Genomic DNA, 23,591 nt, shown 5'->3' on the forward strand with positions numbered 1-23,591 from the left:
AAATCCTGCTCAGCTACAATGTTCAAATGAAAAGCTGCTTGTACAATTTGTCGCAAATGAACATAGTTACCATTTACGGTAGAGTGAGTGTTGAGAAATGCCTTGAAGAACTCATTTCATAGCCATGCTTTCGCAGCTGTTTTTTTGTCATCTGGAGGAGACACGTTGGTAAACAAAATTTGTATCCTTTAAAATAGGTCTATATGTTAAAATTTAATACGCGTTGTGCCAGGCAAATGATTTTTTTTCTGTGGTTCGCAGCCCTAGCCGTTCGACACTACCCATGTACGCGCGGGCCATTGGGGGGCCGTAACCATGGAGGTGCCAAAATCTATGACGTGACTGAGGCAGTGAGGGACATCAACAGCAATCATGTCTCATGCTACTCCTAACAGTGTGTGGGAGAGTTATTGGAATTATTGTACGATGGAGACATCAGCAAAGAATGCATGAAATTGGAAAGAGAATTGAGTCGAATGTTTAGTGCTGTGTACACTTTCACCATGGATATGGTCCATACACAGAGGGTTCATCTCAGACGGATGAAATTCCTTGATACAATTTATTACTTCATGCGAAGATAAAACAATATTTACTTGCTAGAACTTGCATATTAGCTATAATCCCAACATGCACTCAGATCTTTAAAAATGAGAAAAAGCTCACAACAGAAAAAAAAGATTCACAAGAAGGGCTGCACTTCACAATGGTTGTGTGACCTGCATGTTTGTATGACTCAAATTTTAGAAAGGAAATTATTTTGCAGAATTGCCTCACTTTACTACAAGAGGCTCAGGCTGCCTCAGTTTGGTTTATATAAGAAAGTTCAAAGACAAACTAACAAGATTGGCAAACCAACTTGTAAATCTAGACTGAGTAGAAAAAGAAAAAGTCTATATATAAGTAAGTAAATAAATAAATAAATAAATAAATAAATTAAATAAATAAATAAATAAATAAATAAATACACAACTACATAAATAAATGACTGATTTAGCAAAAGAAAAGAATAAAAAAACCCCAAAATAATTGAAAAAACGAGACGACTACAGTTGGACTGAAAGATTTTCCGGGTACATGTATATCTTACGGTGTGGCCATAAGCGTTTGGAAGGGAGGATGATCTGCTACAGCCCTCAAGTCTTTTGTGAAAACCTCTTATTGGCCTCTTTCTGTGACTGATTTCAGTCTTTGAAGATTCAACATATTTCTTGACAAAATCTAGACAGATGTGATGGCATAAAGGCAGCTTCAGAAACCTTTCTTCAACAGTTACATCATTACCAGGGTGAACATCCACCACCAATACTGGTAAGTAACAGGTAGATCTAGACAGTTACATGTATGATCAATGTATGTTGTCTGGCTGAGGTGTATACTAGAGACTGTGCTGATCATAAAGCAATTGTGATCTCTTACATGTATGCAAATTAAGATGACCTTATGAGGATGAAAAACAATTGATTATCCCATAAGATATTAACAAATAAAGGGTAAACTAATGACAGTGAAATTGCTATTATTACTGCATATGAGTATTATGCATTTTGATACATGAATTCTTCATCAAGGTTCCTAGGATGCCAATGTTATTACTGCCCCATGTATGTATAGAAATCTCTCTGAGATTTGTACTTTCACAGATGTGTCATGCTGATTGGTGTGGTTATTTTGTTTGTTGCTAGATTTCATATGCAGATTGACATTGAGTCCTTTGCATCACACTGAACATTTTATGATGATGTGATCATTTGACTTAATGGATCATTGATTATTTGCTACCAGTAATGGCAATCCGATGTTGTTTTTGAAGCACTCTTCATTTATCTAATTGATTATCTGTTTATTTATTTGTTTTCTATCACATAAAGGAAGTGGATGGTTCATTCTTCGTCTACATAAAGTGCAATGACCTCTATTTTGTTTGTACTGTCAATCAAGATGTTCAACCTTTTACAGTCTTGGAATTCCTGACAAGGCAAGTGTATGTTTGATGACAAAATGTACTTTCTCCAAGTGTATATTCTCGGTACTTTGCACATTTGATATATAAGATATGCAAGACCCTAAGTATTTTAGGTCTGAACAATAAATTTTACATGCAGATCTGAATTTTACACAATTTTGAATTTAACTTTGGTAGACAACCTAAAATGCCCTGCATGCTTAAACAGTTTAGACATGTTAGACTGGATGTTACATTTTAGGTCTTTACAATTCATTTTACATTCACTCTTTATTGATATATTAGAGTGTGACATTGGTAGACAACCTAAAATGAACTGCTTAAGATATTTGACATGTTAGAAATAGACATGTGGCACGTTACATTTTAGGTTTGCATTGTTTGATAAAGTTTGACCTTGACAAGGCAAACTGAAACGTCAGTCTGAACTGACAAATGTGGAGACTAAAAAATACATAGAGTATAAGTGACTCATTTTAGAATGACTACAACAGTTGGAATTAAAAGTGACAAAAATGCAGAATAATACAATCTAACATGCTGTCATGAAATATGTAGGGTAACTTGCTAGGGACAAATGAAAATAAAACATTGACTTGTTATTGTAGATGCCAACAATATATTGTGACTGAAAATACTTGCTTTTGACCAATTTGCTTGTTACTCATCCATGTTATTTTCACTTGAACTGTATGACCCTATTCACAATGCTTCTGTAAAATCCTAATGATAATTTGGATTGAATTCAAATGTTATCAGTGAAAACATCAAAGTGTCTTTCGGATTCCTTTGAAGTAATCTGTGAAATAGTGGTAACATTGCAGTCAGATTTTTAGCTCACATTTGGTATGCCAATGTGAGGTCATCGTATAAGCTGAAGTCGGTGCACAGGTGTTTGTATGTATGTGTGTACGTATAGTATGTCTATCAACATCAAAACCTCGCGAACCGCTGCACTGTTTAGGTTGGTATTTGATGTGTGGATGGATCCTGGGCTATGGTATTTTGTCCAAATGAAGTTTGCATCGTCAAAATTATGCAAATGAGCTTAAAAAATGTGAAAATGGTCAAGAATTAATAACTCAAAAGCTGCTGTTTTGATTGCTTTGAAAATTTGTGTGCAAGTACCTTAGGTGAACACTATTGTGAAGATATCTTGAATTTTGTATTTTTGCTGAAGTTTTTGGCTATTTTTCTGACTTTATATTAAAAAATTATTTTTCTCTGAAACCGCCGGCCCAATTGCTCTCAAATTTGGGTTGGATTTTTTACAATGATGTTACCCTTCTAAACTGTTGAAATTACGACAGAATTGAAAAAATTACTGTTTGGGGCAATTTCTGTCATTTTTGGTCATAAAATCTTAAAAATATTTTCTCTTTTAAGCCGCTGGACAGACAGCTGTTATATTTGGTATACAGATGTCCAGGGATGACAATAGTTAGATATGTGGAAATTGTCTTGAAATATACAAATTTGTATTTTTTAAGGTAATTTTGTCATTTTTGGTCAAGAAAACTTGTTCTCAAAATTACTTGTCTGATAGCTTTGTAACTTGTATAAAAGTCCCGAGGAATGTTATTAGATAAATTTTCTGCTCAAAGTGTTGAGAAACCCCTAAATTTGTATATTTTAGGTAATTTTCTTAGTTTGTGACCTTAAATGACCTACACCAACCCAGGATATATTGTGAGACACTTTTGAAGGCTGTGAACATAATTTTGTCATATTTGGTCTCAATTTATAGTAAAATTTGATCCAGAAAACAAAGCTGAGGTTAATTTTTTCATTGTGGACCAATTTTTGCAACTTTTGCATGTAAGACACAAGAACTGATGAGAAATTTGTATCCAGGATAATTCCAGGTGTTATAACCACCCCCAACAGTGGAAGGCATTTGGTAACTTACTTAAGTGCTGTTTACGTTCGAATGATAGCACTCATACCATTAATTAAAAAATCCCTAAGGTTGTAATACACTTCCTGCCATCTGGCCATTGTAAACATGGTCAATACCAAGGGGTGACACATTTGATATTCAGGAGGGGGTAAGGTCTAGAAGATTGATGAGGTAGCATGAGGTAGCATTACTTTTTTACCGGATCCTTTCTACATTTTTTTCCCCCACTCTTTATGTTTTCCCCACTCTCCCACCTTTTCTTTGTTGCATGTTCCTGAAGAGACCTCCAATACCTAAGTTGCAGACTTTATTTGCTTTTGTTATTCTTGTTTTTCTGGTTTAAGTATTTCTTGAATGGACCAATTCAAACCGAAAGTGAGCACATACTGTCCTTGCTGGTATTTTTACAATATATGGGTAATCTCAAATTGTACTACAGAGTCAGCAACTTGTGCAAGGACTATTGTGGAATTCTCAATGAAGAAGCCATCCGACTTAACTTTGCTCTGGTTTATGAGCTTCTGGATGAAGTAATGGTGAGTTTCATCTAATTACTCTAACTCTAGTGTAACTTGTACATAAGGTATAAAACAGCTTCTACTATTATTTGAACTATTCATTACACATACATAAACATCAATAAAGCTATCACACAGTCACTGATGTGAGTTTGATAAACAGTAATAAATCTATTCTTGCTAAGATGAAAACATGAATCTTGTATAAGCTGCTATTTGTGCCAAAACATTGCAATTTAAAGTCCATTTCATGAATGTCATTTCAGGGTTACAAAATTAAACATGGATATTTAGACTGTGGATTATATTGGATTGATGACATCAAATCCAGTGAAACAGCTGATTTCTTTTGTTTTTGACCTCCATCTTGGTTTCTTTGTCAATGTACCGGTAATTCAATTTACAAGATTTAAAGACAACACAGACAGGAGAAAACAGATGAAATACTCTAGATTGTTAGTTATTTGATGACAAAAATTACATACAATATTACAATGCAAGATGTGAGGTACATGAATATTCCAGATTGATAAAGAATTATGAGCATAAAACTTTAATACTGAAACAATGCTTATTAATAGAATTTGCATAAATGAAAACTTATCCATGTCCCATCTTTCACTAAGAGAAAAATTGAAAGAAAAAAATTATTTGTTAAAACTACATGACCATAGATAGTGATTGAAAATGTTTCCCTTTTCTAAGGATTTTGGATGTCCCCAAAACACATCTACAGAAGCTCTGAAGGCCTACATACAAAATGATCCAGTGTTGATAAAGCCAGAGAGGCAAACTGGTGTGGTGTCTTCCGGATTGGTAAGTCAGTTAAATTCAGTCACATTTCTCAAGAGACAAACCACAATATCAGTCATAATTCCAACATTGTTTTGAGACACTGTATTGTCATGTTGCTACCTGCATATTGTTGTACTACTGTGTAGTGTTGCATCACATTGTAGTTTTTGATGAAGTTGTGCTCTTGCACAACATGCCATGTACATTGCATACCATTTTTGCTGTTACAATACACTTAACAATCTTTTATGTCTTCACCATATTTTACTGTTGCATTACATTGTATGGTCACACCACTTTGTACTGTTGCACCATGTTGTACTGTAGCACAAACCTTTTATGTTCCACCTTATTATACTGTAGTGTTACTCCACTTATAGTTGTCCCGGCACATCGTACAGTTGCATTGCATTGTACTGTTGCACCACGTTGTACTGTTGCACCATGTTGTACTGTAGCACCAATCTTTTATGTTCCACCTTATTGTACTGTAGTGTTACTCCACTAATAGTTGTCCCAGCACATCATACAGTTGCAGTGCATTGTACTGTTGCACCATGGTGTACTGTAAGTACCCTGTTGTAATGTTTTACTTTATAAAGTGTTCTGTGACATCACAACTTTCCTGTTACATCAATTCTTTTCTTTTACACAACATAGCGTTGTCATCAAGTCATCATTGGTGTGGTACTTCTGTGTGAACCTGTACAGTGTAAAATGAGTGATAAGTCAACATTTACTATATATATACGAACGTGATAATTTGACAACTTTTCTCACCAGTTTACCATTTATGTCTTTTTATTTTACCAGTTTGGAGCTGACCATCAAGTTGCTCCTAGCACTGCAGCCAATAAACCAATATCAGCATCAAGACGAGAACAGGTATGTAATTTATTTCAACAGATTTGTTGATAAGTGAAGATATTTTCAAGCATTTCAAAGGTCAAGTAGGTCTGTCAGGTGTATTTCAAAGTTATGACTGAAAACCTCTTTTATGTATCAATCTTAACTTGACAAAGCTTTGTCAGTTGTGTGATAATATATGCACATTTATTTATATTGATTTGCGTGTCCTTCTGTTTGAATGGGAAAATGGAAAGATTTTTCTTAATGTCTTTACAGCTTACTCGGAAGAATGAAATCTTTGTAGACGTCATTGAAAGGCTAACTGTACTTATTGCTGCAAATGTAAGTCTGACAATGGATGTATTGCTCCACTAATTCATATTGTGCAGCTGTCACCATGTCAACTGGTGACTATTGCTGATGATTTGATTTGATGCCATCAGTCCGGGTTATGTCCATATAGAGGATAGTTGGAAAAGCCAATGGCGTACCGTATATGTAATGAGGTTAAGGCAAGAACCAATCACATACTGTATATGTAATGACGGTTAAAGGTTAAGTGGTTCACTTTGAAATGTTATGCTGAGATTGCAATCTGACCAGACAGATCCACCGTGACCGATCGAGTGAGAATGTTGGCTAACCGGAGGTGTCGAGTCAATGTGCGACGTTCTACTGTGTTAAAAATTGTAAGGGTTTCTTCAGGAATAGTTTTCTGAGTATCTTTACCCTAGACCTTGTTCGGCAAAGAGTTATTGGACGTTTTTCGTACTCTTTACCAACTTCTGGTTAACTTCTCGGCGATTGATTCTGCGCGCGTTTTCTTAGCTAAGGGTCAATGGTACCGGGAAATGCATGGTGATCGAAAAAATCATGCTCCATCATGCTCCGATCATTGACAAGAACAGTTACCCATCGTTGCAAAGCTTGAAACATTCTCCATGCTACAGATGGAGAAGTTAAATTAAATTTGACCAAAAATAGGCGATATTAGGCGACAAATAACTTGCTGTAAATTTACAAGGGTCAAATCCTGATTTCTAGGAGCGGTACCTGGCCAGGAAAATCATCCAAAGAAGTAATATTCGATGTAATGACCACCAGTGTCAGTCACCATCTCGACCGTACTGAACATTGTGCATAACGTCTACATCTAAAAACTACCTAGTGCTAAAAATAAAGAGTGAAATCTGGCCGAAAGTTCCAAACTCATTACAATCTGCGAGCCAAGGATTGCATGGTTAATTATTCATGACGTTGGCGGCGGCAGGTTCGCTGATTGGTCAATCGTAATATCCTCTCTATGGACATAACCCGGACTGCTCATGTAGGGTGATGTGATGTGGTGTGATTTGAATGGGATGTGATGTGATGTGATATGGTGTGGTGTGGTGTGGTGTGGTGTGGTGTGGTGTGGTGTGGTGTGGTTTGGTGTTGTGTGGTGTGGTGTGGTGTGATATGGTGTGGTGTGGTGTGCTGGATGTTATGGGATTGGATGTGATGTTATTTGGGTGAGATCAATCTGATTAAAATCAGATGTAGAGTACAGCGACATCTACTTATGCGTACACGGTATTTCTCTTGCTGTCGCCTCTCACTACATCTGACCAACTCCCATAGAAGGTCGCGTTCAAATCTCGTGCTCTGGCCAGAACAGCCGACCTATCAGAAGGCGCCTTACAGAGAACAATAGGTATGACTCGACTCGCAAGCATGCATATGCGCCAAGAAGATGCACGAAAATCAAAATGGCATCAAAGTGTGTAACCGAGCCATCCACCCGGTTGTAAACACAGGCGCACGGCAAATTTTAAAACCACCTGTCTGTAATTTTAATGTTGAAACATGCCTTTCATTAATAACTGTGCAAACGGAAATCATACGGACAGCCTTTGAAACCAGCCTTGCTTACGATGCTGTGTGTTCTCGGCGTTATATGGCCTCCCACGGTGACATCGGTCCCGATTGGACCATGCATGAAAAACTACCTTTTCTAAGTACTTTTGGGCCCAATAACTCATCAGATAATGGCCCTGGACCCTTGACCGTGAATCACTAGTAACCTAATGGTTTAGAACGTCATGAGAGCAAATTTGTTTTGCAGTCTATGAGCGATTGAGTGATTCAGGTAGGCATACATTGGTTAGGAAAGGTAGTTTTTTCGTGAGCGGATCAATTCGGGACCGCGGTCGTCGCCATGTATTTCGCCTATGAAGGTCAGCAGGGTTGTGGTGGGATGCCGTATATACGCTGGGAACACAGCATCGTATGCAGGGCCGGGCAGTGAGCAGTAGAGTGAGCAGCGCCTAGTGCACGGCTTTAGCTGCTCAGCTCTACTGTTACTTATACACTCCAATAAGCTTATAATGTGTACAAGACAGCCGGGCGGCCACAAATTTATAGAGTGCAATTCGAAAGTGCGTCGTGCTGTGTATTTGTCGCTGTAGATTTGAACAACGATCGGATGTTAACATTGATAAAAACTAGGGAACCCGACACTGCATCGATGAACTCAACCTCGCGAGACATTGCGTAAAGTGCAATCTGATTGGCTGCTTCAGAGCGTGAGATTTGAACGCGACCTTCTATGGGAATTGGTCAGATGCAGTGAGGGGCGACAGCAAGAGAATACTGCGTAAGTAAAGACGTCGCTGTTCTCTACATCTGATTTTAATCAGATTGGGGTGAGATGTGATTCGGTGTAGTGTGATGTGATGTGATGTAACTGTGATGTGATGTGATGTGATATGATGTGACTGTGATGTGATGTGATGTGATATGATGTGATGTGATGTAACTGTGATGTGATGTGATTTGATTTGATGTGATTTGATATGATGTGATGTGATGTAACTGTGATGTGATGTGATGTGATGTGATGTGATTTGATGTGATGTGATGTAACTGTGATGTGATGTGATGTGATGTGATGTGATGTGACTGTGATGTGATGTGATGTAACTGTGATGTGATGTGATGTGATGTGATGTGATGTGATGTGATGTGATGTAACTGTGATGTGATGTGATGTGATGTGATGTGATGTGATGTGATGTGATGTGATGTAACTGTGATGTGATGTGATTTGATACAAGTGCCTGTTTGATTGCATGGTAGAATTTTGATAGAATTGACCGTAAAGAGAACACATTCAGTATTGACTTATATAAAACATAATAAACAGCAGTACAGCTTAGCAAGTCTGAACAAGGGTAAGAAAACTATTTCACAAGCCCCCTACAAACGATTACAAATAGCCCTACTAATTTGCGATCCAAAGTTGTTGCACTAAACAGAAGTGTATTCACCAAATACTGAACTGAAGATAGTTTTCTTTTAAATCATAGACAGTAGAGAAACTACTGTCTATCTTTAATTGAGTCATTCCAAAGTAACTCTTTATGCACACTCCTTTTGACAATTCTCAAATATGTCTTGGCAATTTTTTGTGTGTACAAGTTGCCATTTCAAGCAATAAAACATCTTCTATTCATTCCAAAGCCAATTAGGTACCATTAAACAAAATTGTATCAAAAATTGACATGATCACCTTGTCCTAAAATGTCAACATGTAGAGTCAATAGCAAAACTCGAAGTGAGAGAATTGTAAATGTAATGACCTTACTCTAATCTCTTTTTACAACTGTATATTTGATGAAATTTACCTGTAATTGTTTTGAGATTGTCAGAGGCAAAAGTAAATCTATGTCATCAATGTTATTACAGCAAGTGAAAACAATTGTATAAATTTCCTGTTTGTATTTTGCTAAGCAGGGCAGTGTAATACGCAGTGAACTAGATGGTTCGATACAAATGAAGAGTTTTCTTGTTGGATCACCAGGTAAATTTCATCTTTCATCATAACGGGTAAATTCTATCATTTTATTCGTACAGTGCAATTTCAACTTTGCATGTCATGATCTCATAATTTGACAACAAATTTGTTTGTCTTGTGAATAGCAACTTAAATAATGATGCATCTTTCAGTGTCAGTCATAATATTCCTTTGAAATAAAAAGTCATCTTGACCAACAGAAGTATGTCAAGGTACTCGGTAAAATTAGGTCTTACATTTACAAGTGTTTTTTATGCATATCATTTTGTTTTGCAATGCAATCCACAATGGCTGCTTGTGATGTTTACAATACAGTCAATGCAATTTACCTCTATACAGATATCAAGATGGGTCTTAATGAAGAATTAGCCATCGGAAAAGCCAGTCATATCGGCTATGGTTCTCATGTCAGGTTAGATGGCATCAACTTCCATCAAAGTGTCAACTTGGAAGAATTTGACCACAGTAAAATTATCAGTGTCAGTCCGCCAGAAGGTGAAGTAAGTCTGTTCATCCATATGTAGTTACGTATGTTGGAAATGCACAAAAATCAGAATCACATTTGCTCTCAGTAGTCACATGGAGAGAGACTAATAGTTATTTGACAAATTTACAATTTGCATGATTGTAGATTTCCTTTGTTGTTTTCAACTATTCTTCCTTTGACACTATTTTCATTTCACATTTTGATAGCACTGAATTTAATTTTTTAGAACAATATATTGAATTTTAAACATGTAAATTCCGAGGAAATTACAGCACCTAGTTTTGCTTTGTGTAGCAGGCTGCCAAAGGCAACGGTAAGCAGCTCACTGATATGGATGTATCACTGCAGTACAATAAGAATAAAAATTTTTATGGCATAGTTACTGCCATTGCAATCCCATAATGCTTATGAAAACTAATGAAAACACATCAATGTATTGTCAATTGGGATGAAATATATAGCAACCTTCATGACATGTGTTAAGGGTCACTGGCCCAGCACAAAGTACGCAGACAGATATGCTTTAGGGCTAGGAAGCTGCCGTACAAGCAAGCCCAGAAGCCTAGAGCAAACGTTGACTCATTTCCTGCGCAATGGGGTGCTTCACTTTGCTACACTGCCATCCATACTGTACATGTAGCCAGTGAGTCCAACGACGCAAGTGATAAAGGAGAGAAAAAGAGCATCCCTAAAATGTTTTTATCAAACAAAACTACTTTTATGAAAAGTGAACTATCACTTTCAATTGAAATTTCATTTCCAATTTTACTCTGCGCAAGCTTTGTGGCTCAGCCCTATTGTGATATTAATGAATGATGGTTTCTCTTTTTTTTCAGTTCACACTACTAACCTATCATATATCCGGTGATCTGCCATCATCACTACCATTTAAGATATTTGCTTACATTGAAGATGATCCAGACAAAGGGTATGTCTCATCAAATATCACAATATGGCTGTACTTTTACACGATCATTAGCATTTATTTGCTTTATTAACCACCAAGTTGCCTGTTCTGTTGTTAGGGTTTCTGTTTTTGTGCATACATGACAGTGTCAATGTATGCATGCATAACATGTACATACCGTAAATGTAAGTGGGAAATATGCCACATTTGATTAAAAAGGAGCTTTGAGTGCCTTATAAAAGTTAGTACCCAGATTTGTGTTGGTCTCTGACAGATGCTGAGAAAGTTTTGATGATGATCATCACTTTCACAATGAAGTAATTGGTGATTTTTACTACTATACATACAGTACCATTCGGAACTGCAATGAGAGTCTGACAGAATAGCGCCCTCAGTAGTCTAGCTTTCATTGTGAGGGATTCATGGCATTGAGTCAATCAATACTGATTGCAGGAAAAGCATACTCTTTGAACTAAACTTGTATGTGAACATAACTGTAACTTGACAAAATAAAATTTCAAGCAAGTTCAAGTAGTTAGAAAGTTAATTTAATTGTACAGTATTTGTGTTTTGACTTTTTCTTTTTCATTTGTCCAAAAATGGTGAACCAAAGAGGTGGCCTTGTCCCAGGACTGTCTACTCATAGCCTCGAATCTAGCTCATTTAATCTATGATAAAACAAATATTATTGTTCACTTTGAACATTAGTTTTCAATTAAAAATGAAAACTTAGCCATACAAATCAGTGAGAGTTTATTTTGATAAGATGGAGGAGATATTACATCCAAAACCCATGGATCCTGGACCGCTGCTTCAAGATACTGAATATTTCAGGTCCCTTGCCTCCAGGACTAATTATTGCAAGTACTGGATTCTTGCCCCATCTCTGCCTTCTGTTACATGGTAGGAATTGTCAAATTTTCTGCAAATTCCCGTAAACCCATTATGCAAGTATTTGTAAACACACCCTTTAGCAAATTCCCGTAAACCTATTATGCAAGTATTTGTAAACACACCCTTTAGCAAATTCCCGTAAACCCATTATGCAAGTATTTGTAAACACACCCTTTAGCAAATTCCCGTAAACCTATTATGCAAGTATTTGTAAACACACCCTTTAGTAGACAGAGACATTGATGCTAATTTTTTATTTTATTTTGTCAGCTCTGGCTCTCACAGTCCAATCCAGCAACCATATAAATTAAAATATTTCTGTCTTTATTCAAACTTTCAGTCAACTGAGTGTGAAACTAAAAGTTCAGTGTGACATTGCATCAAGAGATCACGCTGTGAATGTTGTCATCAGACTGCCAGTACCAAAAACAACATTAGAGTGAGTATAATTTGCTTGTCATTGTACAGTAAAAATTTCTATTCTTATTTACACTATTCATTCAAGACTATTATAGTGTTGTATGTCTCATCATAGTTTGTTATTTTGATTTTGATACTGATAGAATTGTAAATTTCATAATAAGTGTCACCTTGAACAGAAATGATCCATGTATAATCTTTAAAGAATTAAAAAAAATCACTTTGAAGGGAATAAATCATATTCAGCAAGACAGGACAGGAAATGTTGAAAAGCTGATGTTTAAAATGTCACAGAGTGTGCGATGTGATGACTGCACTCTGTTTCTATGCAATGGCACAGCTACATTACACAGCCATCAAACAGTCATCAATGATGCCATTTATATTGATGTGCAGAAGGAAATTCAATTTTAGCATAAGGGTAGACTTATACAGATCTCCTTACTAAGGCAAGTTCTGTATTTGTAAACGTGATTTTATTCAGTTAATGCACCCCTGTGATCCTGTTTGTCCAGCACTGACATAACTCTTCATGACATCGTACTTTGGGGTTGTTTTTGATAGTGTTACAAGTACAATCAGTGGAGCTGGGGAGACTGTGGAGTACAAGGCAAAGGAAAAGCTTGTTTACTGGAAAATCAAGAAAATACAGGGTTCTACAGATGTTGGCACCAAAGTTATGGTATTGTAACTTCTCTTTTCTTTAAAGACATTAGAAGCTGGGAATCCTTTATTGAACTTTTAAAAACCACAATGAACAAACATAAAATTGTGAAATGAACATTGCTAGGCATTATTAGCCAATGAAGTGACATTTCTCATCCTAATCTCTTCAAATTTAATCCCATGCTTGAATTATTTCAACTCAAAGGTGCCAAACCCAAGGTTATATGAGATGTTCAGGGTCAAAGAATATTCTTTAATGTACTATATCAATGTCACAGAAAATGTTTATGGCACAAATGTGAGATGCAATTTAATTTTGTTTGCTGTTGTTTCTTTGTTTGACTGTGAAATCAACTTCACAAGAGTGATTTACTTAGAGATTGAAATTTTTAAAATTTATAAATAGTGTAGTGTCACTTTGCAATGCATTCATCATTGTTCTTAATGGAAACTAAAATCAAAACGTTTCTGGCATTTTTAGGCACAATCTTTATGAAGGTGGGTGTTTTGGATGAAAATCTTTCAGAAATACAAGTTACTGAATCCATTCCATTCCATCCTATTCCAGGAATACAAATGATCTGATATCAGAGAGAATTTCCATTGGTTAATTATCAAGTGAGTTGTAGATTCTGTTTATGAAACATGAGTGTTTCCACTTTTTGTTTCTTTTATTTGCAGATTTCCGTCTCAAACTATTCAAAACAAACCAAAATGGAAATAGGGCCGATCAGTGTGGAGTTTGAAATACCAATGAGTGTACTGTCACACCTACAGATCCGTTTCTTACGAGTGTTTGACAAGGATCATTCCTATGTTCCTCTAAGATGGGTGAGATACGTCACCCATTCAGATTCATATGTGGTCAGGCTCTGACATTAAGCAAGTAAAGACATCTTTGCGAGAATTCCATTCCTCTTGTATCAACTCATGTGAAATACAAATAGTGCAATGTTCCTGTCCAAATGTTGTGTTAGTGAAGCTGGTACTTGTAGTCGCTTTTTGCATTCACTTGAAAGTTCTATCAACTGAGACTCAAGAACACAGGTAGAATCAATTGAAATTGCAAATGTGGAATGACTAGAGAGATTTGTAGTCTATACATGATAATTAAAATTATAGTTAGAATGCTGAGCAAACTTAATGCACCCTACATATGGCACCCTCAGCTTTGTCTACAACATGTTATGTTCTGTACTGCAACTTGAATAAAACGGAGACAACTGCTCCACTGCCTATAAATGAACCAAATATTGCTGAAAAAGAAAACTGGTTTGAGAGTCAAGGTCACTGTGTAATGTTAAATTTTCTATATGTATATATTGAAAAATTAAGATGTTTCTGTTTCCGTTAAAACAAGCATACTGTACTCTACTCTATATCTCAATACAGAAGTTTTCGTGATGTATTTCATTGAAATAATAATATCACTGATGTACCTAACAGTTATGAGTTTCATTCCACTTTTTTATTCCATATGCATTTCACATTACGGGAAAGCTCCATTAACTTAGGAATACCGTACTTCCCTAGAGGATCAATTTCACAGACCTGCATTTCCTATAATGGCACTACAATAGCACCAGCTGGATTAGATAAACATAACAATGGAACATTCACACCTTGGGGATTAAAAGTCTTCTGTTTGTCACCCGAGTTGCTCAGGCAAGGACTCGGGTTTCAGGTACCATGCAAGTTAATGCAGTCGTCCCCTAATGAAATATCCTGTTTGAATTAGCTGTATTTCAAATATCTTTTCATTCGCGGCATTTCAAATATCATGTTAGGATTAACCACATTTCAAATATCTTGTTTACATAGCTACATATATCACTTTGTAATAGTGTGGAGATGTATCATGGATTAAAAGCTCCCGTCGTTGAAATAAAAGCACAGGCCTCACATACATGTATAGTATGAGAATGAATTTGAAAAATTTGAAACCATTAAAAAACCGTATAACTAAGAAATTGCTGGTCAGATAAATATTTTATTTGTAGTGACCTGTGGTAGAGATGCAAAATTTGATCATTTCATAGCAAAATCTTCAATTTTTCATTTTCAGTAATTTCTTTTATTTTTTCTCCAGTTCAGTGAAAAAATATTTCCCCAGAAATTGTACACTAAATTGATTTCAAACCCATTCCATCCTTTCTTCTCAGGTGTTCAGAGTAGTTTGCCTTCACTTTGGTTACACAAGCACAATGCATTCTACCCCTCTTTTATTGTCAATCAGAATACCCTAAATTATCATTTTCATTCCACATGTACACTAAACCTTACCCCTACTCTAATATTCTGAGTAAACAACATACCCTCAATCTGGCCCTCCACCTTCATTTTCATCTCACATTCCCTCATTTTCATTCCTCATGCATTTGACACTGACCGCTCTTATGGCCTCACTCAATAACCCGAACTTCTACTTGCAGTTCATTTGCATATTGATATATTGATTACCTTTTGGATTACCCTTTCAATTTTCAACCATATTCCATATACATAGAATATCAGATCACCTTTTTGTGCTATATGGATGGGTAGAGAATTAGAGTGGGATTATTGGAGAGTGTATATATATATATATTATATATATATATATATATATATATATATATATATATATATATATATATATATATATATATATATATATATATATATATATATATATATATATAAACAAAATCTTAGATTTGGATGGTCTCAACAAAACACAACTTATGGTTCTTACAGTGACAAGCTTTCGCCTTGTTCACAAGGCATCGTCAGGTCCAACTGATGAACAGAATCCATATATATATATGTATATATGTATAATATATATAAATATATATATATATATATATATATATATATATATATATATATATATATATATATATATATATATATATATATATATATATATATATATATTTAGAGTGGGATTATTGGATATATATATATATATATATATATATATATATGTGTGTGTGTGTACATGAACATATACATATATCAGTATACAGATGTCCTTATTGAAAACTACAGTACTTGATGCTCAAAGCAAAGCATCATAAATTATAACATCAAGTACAATATATATGTGTGTGTGTGTGCATCTCTAATAGACATCCCTAACCTTTAATTGTATAATGTAGCTTCACACAAATGCTGAGGTATGTACCAGGCAGTACTAAATTGTCTGCAATGGATCATAATTGTACAATGTCAAATCATCAATGAGGCAACTACTGACTGATCCCAATATCTGCTTATGCAATGCACATAGGAAATGAAATGACTTCTGAAAATGCCACATGCAAATGTTTCATAATTTCAACCAATCAGAATTAGATCATACCAATTAGGTTCCTTACCAGCAACAGCACATGTGATTTTGCAGATTTTTGACCACACACAAAGAACATAAGGGTGCATGAAAAATATGAGACGAAGGGGGCTAGGAACATTTTTCATAGCCAGAAAGTGAATTTCAGTCTCTCTCTTTCTCAATTCGTTTGAGTAACTTTGGGAGTGAGTGAGTGAGAGCAGGTATGTGAGAGGGTGAGTTAGGCAAATGAAAGATTGAACGACTGCCTGACAGAATGGGTGAGGGAACTGCAAGTTAATTAGTGAATGAGTTGGAGACTTTCAGTTTCTAATTCTCAAAGCATTATAATAATAATAATAATAATAATAATAATAATAATAATAATAATAATAATAATATTTTATTGCTTGTAAATATAGGATTTACATCACATTTATGGCAATAAAAGTGTAATACGAAAATAAGTTCAAACTTTTCTCTGATAAAGATAAAGCAATACAGTATAATAATATAGCTAATAATACTAGGTATTTCTTTGTTAATATTACTAGGTATTACTTTGTTTATATAAAGTAGAAATATGATCGGCAAATTGTTCAGTAAAAGATAACTCTTGTTTTTTTAGTAGAGAAATAAGCTGAATTTCAGTTGTATCGTTTGGGAAAATGATTTTACTGAAAAAGTTCTTTCTTTGGACTTTGTATTTCAGACAAACTAATAGAAAATGTGTTTCATCTTCAATACTGTTGGTGTTACACTGATTGCAGTATCTTTCAATAATTGGGGTTTTTGGAACAGTGTGTCTCCCTTTTCCAATTGCTAGATCATGATTGCTAATGCGAAGTTTGGTGAGTAATTGTCTTTTCTCACCTTGTAACTGTGTTAAGTAGGGTTCTAATCTAAAATGATGTTTTATTTTGGCATAGTTTACTATTTTCATCAGCGATCAAATTTTTCCAAAAGATGATTTGATACATATACTACCATAGCTAAATAAGTGTTATCTCTAAAAGGAGATTGCTAAAATTAATTGCTTGGGCTTTCTGTAAATTAACATCAAGTTTCCAATTTGAGCAAAAGGCGTGTAGGGTATTTAACTCCCTCTGCAAACCTTCTTTTGAGGTAGAGATTAAGACAAGGTCATCAGCGTAAAATAGTTTGAGTAAATGTGAATAAGAAACAAATAAAAACAAATAAAAATATAAAAAACAAATGTATACACACACGCATATCTATCTATCTATCAATCTATCTATCTATCTATCTGGTTTCTTTATTAATCAATTTGTTTGTTTTTTATTTGTTTGTATGCTTGTTTGTTTGCTTTTCCCTGGCTTCAATGTGATGCGAATAAGGAGCTGGCACCGAGTTCCCAGTTTGAGTAAAAGCAAATAAGGAGCTGAGGTGTGAAGTTAGTTCCCAGTTCCTTGTTCGAGCAAATGCAAACTAGGGGTGGACCATTTGATATTCAGGGGGGTCTGGAAGATGGATGATGATGATGTGTGTGTGTGTGTGTGTGTGAGAGAGAGAGAGAGAGAGAGAGAGAGAGATGGTGTAATATTTCTTAGTCACAGTTTACCTTTCAAGAGCCCGTCATGATGTGGTGTGGAATCTTTCTGTCTCAAAATGCAGCATTAAAAGGTTTTTAATACTCAACCATTATCTGCAACTATGCTGTGGTCATTAGATATTTTACCAATATAACATTGGTGTTCTCACACTCAAGTTTGTTTTGCATAAATGTGTTTTTTGGCCATTTTGATATTTGAATGATAGGCTTATACGGTATATGTATGCTAAACAGATCTCAGGTTTCTGTTGGAGACAGCCAATCATTTGCTCTAGAAATGATCACAACTCACATGTATCAGATGACCAATCAGACTTTGTCAAAATCTGAAGGTACTCAAATAGTGATGCATGTGAATGTGTCTGTAAATGAAACAGTGCATATTTGTATACAGGCACCAGTATGAACACGTCATGCCACAATCGCAAGTTTTAAATTTGACCATTCCTGGCGACTTTGATGTCCAGTCTTTTAGATCTAGAAAAATACAGGATCTTGTGACAACTACATTGTGGTGTTGACTAGAACATTTCATATTGTGCACCATGCCTTTGTGTTTACAATGCCAATTCCTCTCTATTTCACTATGAATGAGGAGAATGTCAAATGTTACCTTGTTTTATATATAGAACAAAATAAATGAAAACACTGCAATAATTAATATTGATAATAGTTACATGTAAATGAAACTGCTCTTCATGGTTTGGTGATGCATGCAGTACAGTGAATCACACTGTAAATTTTGATCAACATGCAGAAATAAAGGACAAATTTGGCATGACACGTACGGTAAATGATGTAAGAAATACCATTTTGGATAGCATGTCTCTTAACAAATGTGATCCTGCCTCGTTAAATCCTCATCAGATGCGATTTGCAGTCATTAATAGCGATGATATCAAACTTTATTGTTTACTCTACAGCATTTATTAATTGTCCATTAATTGTTTGGCCATATATTTATCTTCATAAAAAGGGTACTTAAAAATTCAGTAGCATTTCAAAGGGAGGTTCTAAATTCCCCGTTGATGACATTGGTAGCTAGCGCTTATCAAACACAGTCCTGCACAGTGCTCTTGGAATAGTATCAACAGTATGGTATGTGTGCACCCCGGTGAAAATCCATGCATGTTCAATTGACTGCGGCCCGGACCATTGCCATATTACCTGTTTGAGACAAGTGCAGGTTGGTTAAATCTTCTTCATGATCAATCACTGGGTTCCTATTGTGTGAGGCAAGGTTTCTGAGCAATTAGGCCGCGTTCAAAAAAAATGGTGAGGGGGGGGGGGGGGCTGGAGGAATCGTGATTGAAATCTTATTTTTTTCAGATCCCCCCCCTCAATACCCTCAAAAATTTTCAAGTCCCCCCCTCAATACCCTCAAAAATTTTCAAATCCCCCCCCCCCAAATTACCATATAGCCGCATATTTGTTAGGAATGCACGCAGAGTAAAAAAAAACATGTAATGTGTCGTTCTGCACGCAAATGTTCAACACTACCTCTTATCAGCAGGTTGTAGAGCCATATACCTAGGGCAAGTTCTTAAATTGATTCATTTTTAAATGCATCAGTGAACTTTTTGGATTATTCAGTCTAAGCCGACTTGAGTTTATCCAACTCCGGCCAGTTCAATGGCACCAGCTGAAAAGCACACAAAATGACAATCATGAGAGAGTATGAAAATTGTGTATTCCTAGCTACGTTTAACCAAATTGTGAAAAAATGAGCACAGTGACCTACTGGTACTTTTTTTCAAAAGTACAAGACGTACAACTCAGATGCCACTTATAAATGTTTTACAAAATTTACAATACTGGAAGGTTAAAATATTCCATGAAATTAATGTTTTAATCTCAGAAATTTTGGGTGTAATAATGGCAAATTTGATAAAAAATAAAAGATTCCATTTAGTCACACATTTTTCCCGTTAAATTAGAGTCTTTACTGTTTAAAGTTTTACTTTTGTGTTATTGGTACAATGAGATGTGAAAATTTTATTCACTGCATGAACTTGAAATGAATGGTTTTATATATTGATTTTAAGTGATTTTAGAAAAACTAACTTTTCCTCGTACATTTGTATAAGATCAAGTATGGTGACCCCATCTTTTTTCTCTAATATTGATTGTTCTCATATGCCAGAATTCAAAAATCCATGGTAACTGTCAGTCCCCTATTCTTCTATGTGTTGCTCTCTAGGTGGATCTGTGTACAAGTACATGTATGTTTCACTGTCAATTGAGTGTCCTATGACCCAAACTCTTCTTAAACTACACCAGAGTCAGAGCTACATGTATCACTGTCACTGCCAGTATGTAGTAGCAGGGCAGTAGTTGTATTATTTTTTTATTTTGACAATATTTTTGTTCAGTTTATACAATTGTGTTCTTGTTCTACTCCTACAGAATGTTGAGCTATCCAGTATTCAGCTTGCCAACACAGCCTACATGTACCGTGCATTTGTATCATTCAATTATCACCAATATTTAGACAAACAGACTTAGTTGACAAACTGAATATTGTGTTTTTCAGCAGCATGCTGTAGAGAGACACCAGAAACTGTGTTTGATAAATTGCATAGAAATGTTGAAAAATTATCAACAGTTGTAGCTCCTGCCCCATTACAAGGCCAACTTGTTCTACGAAAATTTAATGACATTCATACATTTTAGACTTTTTCGAGATTAAAGACATAAAATGAGACAAAGCGGTTCTGGGTTTTGTTTAATTATTACTAACATTAGAACCATTGGCCGACATCAAAATGTTGGGAGTCAAAATATTTTCAGGTCCCCCCCTATAGGCAGAGCAAAACTTTCAAGTCCCCCCCCCTCGACTACCCAAAAAATTTTCGAATCCCCCCTGAATTCCTCCAGCCCCCCCCCCCCCCCACTTTTTTTGAACGCGGCCCTATGTATTAGAATGTTCTAGTCTAGATGGTATGTAATAACACTTTATTCTGTGCTGAGAGTCCAAACAAGCTGCAGGCAGGATTGAAACTGGAATGACCATTTCAACAGAGCTAGCTCACGATATTCTTCTTTGAGTTTTAGAATTCAAACTCTATGTTCAGGCCATTGTTTGCGGGTGCACATACCTTGCACAAGGTAGTTTGGAACTGCCTATGTTTCTAACAAAGTTTAGAATATAATGAGCACATTGTACTGCTCACCAGTTTTTTTGTGAGTACTGAATCGCACAAATTACAAACATGCATGAAGTAGCACTTGGAGAGGCGTAGGTTGACTTAAAAATAAACAGTGTTTGATCTAGAGTGCGCCATTGCGCATTTTGTGCAAAAAAAATTAGCTATGGCGCTATTTCACAGACCTTGGCACCGTTTCGGGCGCAATATTTCAGGGACGGCACCTGTCCGCCAGGCCGCTATGTTTTACGCCTATGTTCTATGATAACGCGAGGATTTACTGTAACGTGGTACATGTATATATTCATTAACGACATTTTGCGACAATGACGTAAGTATGGGATGACGTCGTTGACGGGACGTGTGTACGGCGCTTATCTGACATTAACGTGCTTATCTCACAAAAATAACTAAATTACTGCTTAGCCTTACTCATTCGAAAGTAATCCCTAACACAATACTTCGTCTGTTAAAACACACCAACGAAATCTTAATTAGAGCAGTCTAAAATCACAAACATCACAAAATAGCCATATAATAGTTAAAAAATACAGTAAATTTCATTGATTGCGTAAAATCGCTGATCACTTCAATTAATCACTCTGTATACATCGACTCCCCAGGGTATTGCTAAAAAGAGTTTTGTCAGATAAGCACATTTTGTCAGATAGGCGCCGTACAGATGTGTGCAGAAGGCCATGCTTTAGCGCTAGTACAGTGCATGCCAGCCACAGGGAACAGAGGAAAGGACCCTGGGGTGGGGAGGAGGGTTTTTTGTGCAACGGTTTACCTTATTTCATTTTATTAATTTTGACTGTGATATGTCAAATAAAGAGTTCAACTCCACACCGTCTGACTGCTTTATTATTACCGACAAGTCCTTATCTCCTCTCCAACTTGTGTATACACCACTGTAATTGCTCCGAAAACATTGCCAACTTGCTAATCCGCTGTCTGTATCAGCGGATTAAGTGATTGAGTCAACACCACAGCCGTCCCACACGCATTAATTAATGCGTGTGGGACGGCTGTGGTGTTGACTCAATCACACAAATCCGCTGATACGGCATGGGAGCCAGCTCCTTATTCGCATTTGCTCGCATTTATTTGAACTGGGAACTGTGAGCTTCCTTCACGCCGAAGCGCATTGTACCTCACTCAAATAAAAAACTGAGATATTACATGCTTTGTAGAAGACATTTAGTTGCGAAACTGTCTGGCATCGACTTCTTATGACCCCCGTCCGTTTAATAGGGAACAAAAACAGCAAAGCATGGCCTGTGTTGAACACTTTCACTCCAGTGAACTTGTCAGGTCAATGACCCTGAGTGACCCAATGGCAATTCCAAGGGCAGACAATTGTGTAATTGTTTCTTGTTTGGATTTGTTCTAAGTTTTCGGGTTTTTTTCGATTTGTAATCTTATTTTTAATGTCAGTTGATGTTGATGCTGAAGATAATGATGAAAATCATAACAACACCAACAACAATAATTTTCATATTTTCCATATTTTAAAATAATTTTCATATTTTCCATATTTGTTTATAACAAAAAAACAACAATAGCTCCTTATTCGCATTTCCTCGAACTTTGAACTGGGAACTGGGAGCTAAGTTCACGCTTGCGCTTCTTATTCTTATTTACTCGAACTGGTAATTGGGAACTGGGAGCCAGCTCCTTATTCGCATATATTTGAACTCAGAACTGGGAACATGGGAGCTAACTTTTCCCCGACTTAATATCACGCCCGTCCGTTAAATAGGAAAAAAACAGCAAAGCATGGCCTGTGTTGAACAATTTCACTCCAGTGAACTTGTCAGGTCAATGACCCTGAGTGACCCCATGGCAATTCCAAATGCAGACAATTGTTGAATTGTTTCTTGTTTGAATTTGTTCTGAGTTTTCGGGGTTTTCGCGATGTGTAAACTTATGTTTAATGTCAGTTTAAGCTTTTCTGGAGATTAGTTCACTGTCAGGCGGAACGAAGATCATTTGTAAGGAAAGTCGTACCCGACTTTGAGGTTACATGCAGCCATGCTTGTTGAACTTTAGCTTAAGATAGGAAAGATACATGATAAAAACAATTTTTTACTCGTAGGGATGTGTTTTAAATTCAGGTGAGATGATTTTGTTATCGCCAAGTTCTATTTTAACGAGACACTGGTTAGTTCTCGACAAAGTCGTGAGCAAACTCCGGTATTAATGGATATTACCGATTGCATCCTACCTTTTCTGAAACTGGATGAAATGAATATTCATACATTGCTGTCTCCGGAGACATCAAAATATTAAAATATCAGCCTTGCCAGATACTTTTGTTTG

At 36.0% G+C, this 23,591-nt stretch overlaps 1 protein-coding gene across 2 annotated transcripts; it reads left to right on the forward strand.

Annotated features, from left to right (window-relative positions):
* The first annotated feature begins 49 nt into the window (after positions 1 to 49).
* LOC139148916 (AP-4 complex subunit mu-1-like) lies at positions 50 to 14,682 on the forward strand. Of its 2 annotated transcripts, none has more exons than XM_070720369.1 (13): positions 50 to 181; positions 1,226 to 1,311; positions 1,872 to 1,978; positions 4,306 to 4,402; positions 5,090 to 5,200; positions 5,993 to 6,064; positions 6,305 to 6,370; positions 9,803 to 9,869; positions 10,203 to 10,363; positions 11,187 to 11,278; positions 12,492 to 12,590; positions 13,136 to 13,253; positions 13,919 to 14,682. In XM_070720369.1, the coding sequence occupies exons 4-13, from the start codon at positions 4,400 to 4,402 to the stop codon at positions 14,111 to 14,113; spliced, it is 984 nt and encodes a 327-aa protein (XP_070576470.1). In that variant the 5' UTR covers positions 50 to 181; positions 1,226 to 1,311; positions 1,872 to 1,978; positions 4,306 to 4,399; the 3' UTR covers positions 14,114 to 14,682. The 2 variants fall into 2 exon arrangements, with proteins under 2 accessions (XP_070576470.1, XP_070576471.1); XM_070720370.1 differs by having other exon boundaries at positions 90 to 181; positions 1,230 to 1,311.
* The last annotated feature ends 8,909 nt before the right edge of the window (positions 14,683 to 23,591 follow it).

This window comes from Ptychodera flava, chromosome 14, assembly GCF_041260155.1.
Source record: "Ptychodera flava strain L36383 chromosome 14, AS_Pfla_20210202, whole genome shotgun sequence".
Classification (NCBI taxonomy): domain Eukaryota; kingdom Metazoa; phylum Hemichordata; class Enteropneusta; family Ptychoderidae; genus Ptychodera; species Ptychodera flava.